Consider the following 2,157-nt stretch of genomic DNA (forward strand, 5'->3'; position numbering starts at 1 on the left):
TTAAAATAAAGCAAGATACATTCATCAAATGAAAAACTTTATGTAACAAAAGTTGTAGATCTTGTTTCATAAAATCAAAAAAAAATGAGTTTGTATTTTACTGATTTTTCTATAATTTTATATTAATTTTAAAAATTCACTATTTAATATGCACTGGACGCCAAGACCTACAACTTTTCTGGATTCTATGAAACAAATCTATAAAACAAGAAAAACTTTAATTAAATTTTTTTTACATTTAGATCCTGTCGCCGGCCTATTAGCGGAGCGACAGACACCCATTTTTGAAAAATTTCTATTCGACATATATTTTTGAAATTTTATTTTTTTTAAAATATAAAAATGAAAAAAGCGCGGCCCATTTAACTTTCTACTACTTCTCATTGGGTCGTCAACGTTGCACGCTTTACATGGGCCCGTGTCCTTTTTTGGTCCGTTCGGACCGATTCTTCTCGAGCCTGACACAAATGCACGCCGTACTAGTTTTGAGCTGTAGCAAAGCAGGCGCTCCTCGAACGTTCGTAAACCAAAAACAAGGTGGACATCGCAAGAGGCGCATTTGAAAATGATCACAGAAGTAATAACGCATCCCTGAGATGCGATAACAAGCGACAAATTTGTGCAGTTTTTAGTGCTAACAAAGATGCAGCCAGCAGAAAAATTCATCTGCTTCTCCGAGAGGAAGATCAGAAAACAGGGGAGAGTAGTAACACAAGGCCCCATAATAAGCTTGAGGTGAACATCTTTCGGAACTTGCCTAAACCACTCCTAACCAACACCGTACCTTACAAGTCCTAGCAGGATCACATACACAAAAGAAACAGCGGCGAATGTTTGCACACCCATCTTCTCCCCAAAAACCAAAAGGCAAGATGTGCTAGCTGCTGCCGCTGCATCCCTACGCTACCTTTCCTCGCTTGTTCACCAGCTCCACGGAGGCCGCCGGTGCGTAACGCAAAGTCACGCGCAGCTGGAGGCCGCACGCCTCCGCGGCGGCGCGAGCACGAACAGGGACTCGAGGTCCGGCGGCTGGAAGTAGCCGCCCTTGGGCGGCTGGCGCCTCCCGCCGCCCCCGAGCTCCGGCAGCGCGACCGCCTTCTTCCTCGGCGGCGCCGCCGGGCACGGGGGCACCACGGGGATGCGGCAGTCCTCGCGCCTCGGCGTCTGCCACCCCTCCTCCTCCCCCACCATCATCGTCTCATCGCCGTGGTACTCGGCCTCCATCGTCCCCCTCCTCCCGCTCTCACTGGACGATTTCAAACAGTGTTGGCGTCTCCTCTCCTCGCAGTTCAGAGCCCCCCAGAGCAAAGCAAGCGGTGGTGAATGGTGATGGTGATTGAGGCGACCCTAGCGAGCTGGTGGAGCGGTAAATATAGCGGTGGGTGGTGGCCGGTGACGTAGCAGCAGCGCCCGAAGTGGAGTCCAGCGGCATGGCGGTGGCGTGCCTGGGGTCTTCCGTGGGGGCGTCGAATCGGTGCATGACTTGTGGGGACGAGGATGGATGGGGCCCGGCTGTCGGTGGTACGTGGGTGTGCAGCTGCTGGTGCGTGAGGTGGCGGGATGGCTGGGAGAGTTACGTGTCACCGACTGGCCAGTGCGCGGGAACCGCATCGGTCGAACGTGGCGGAATGGTCTAGAGCTGCCGTCTGGATTCCTTGTACCATCCCCACCGTGTGCACCCTACTTCTGTACAAGCTTGAAAAGACTTGTGCTGCCTCTGCACTGCACTGAAAATACGGCCGTGTTGGGATGGTCCCTGAAAAAAAAATTCATAAATTTTTTTTATGCTTTGATCAATAATTAGAAATATTAAATAAAGTCTAATTGCAAAATAACCACCACAACTATAGTACTGTAGCTAATGAGGTCTTTGACCGTACGATTGGAAGATGATTAGGTACTGTTACTATAGCATCATTGTAGCCAAACATGACAGAACTTGGCTCATTAGATTCGTCTCTAAAAGTTACACTCATCTGTGAAAAAGTTTGGCAAATAAATGTGACACCCTAGGTGTCTGCACAATAAAAACTGCATTTGTTTGCTATGCTTCATGTGTGAATTGTTTGAACAAGGGCTTAATTTAAATTTATAAGGGCCTTTGTGTAATTTTGAATTAATGTAGGGTCATTCTTAGAGTTTTATTTGAATTGAATG

The 2,157-nt window shown here is 47.8% G+C and overlaps 1 protein-coding gene across 1 annotated transcript; it reads right to left on the minus strand.

The window, feature by feature from the left end:
• Nucleotides 1-574: 574 nt before the first annotated feature.
• LOC120649260 (cyclin-dependent protein kinase inhibitor SMR4-like) lies at nt 575-1,417 on the minus strand. Its single transcript, XM_039926015.1, has one exon. It carries the CDS (start codon nt 1,222-1,224, stop codon nt 961-963), a length of 264 nt encoding a protein of 87 aa, XP_039781949.1. The 5' UTR covers nt 1,225-1,417; the 3' UTR covers nt 575-960.
• Nucleotides 1,418-2,157: the final 740 nt, after the last annotated feature.

The sequence above is a fragment of the Panicum virgatum genome, chromosome 9K (genome assembly GCF_016808335.1).
Source record: "Panicum virgatum strain AP13 chromosome 9K, P.virgatum_v5, whole genome shotgun sequence".
Taxonomy (NCBI): domain Eukaryota; kingdom Viridiplantae; phylum Streptophyta; class Magnoliopsida; order Poales; family Poaceae; genus Panicum; species Panicum virgatum.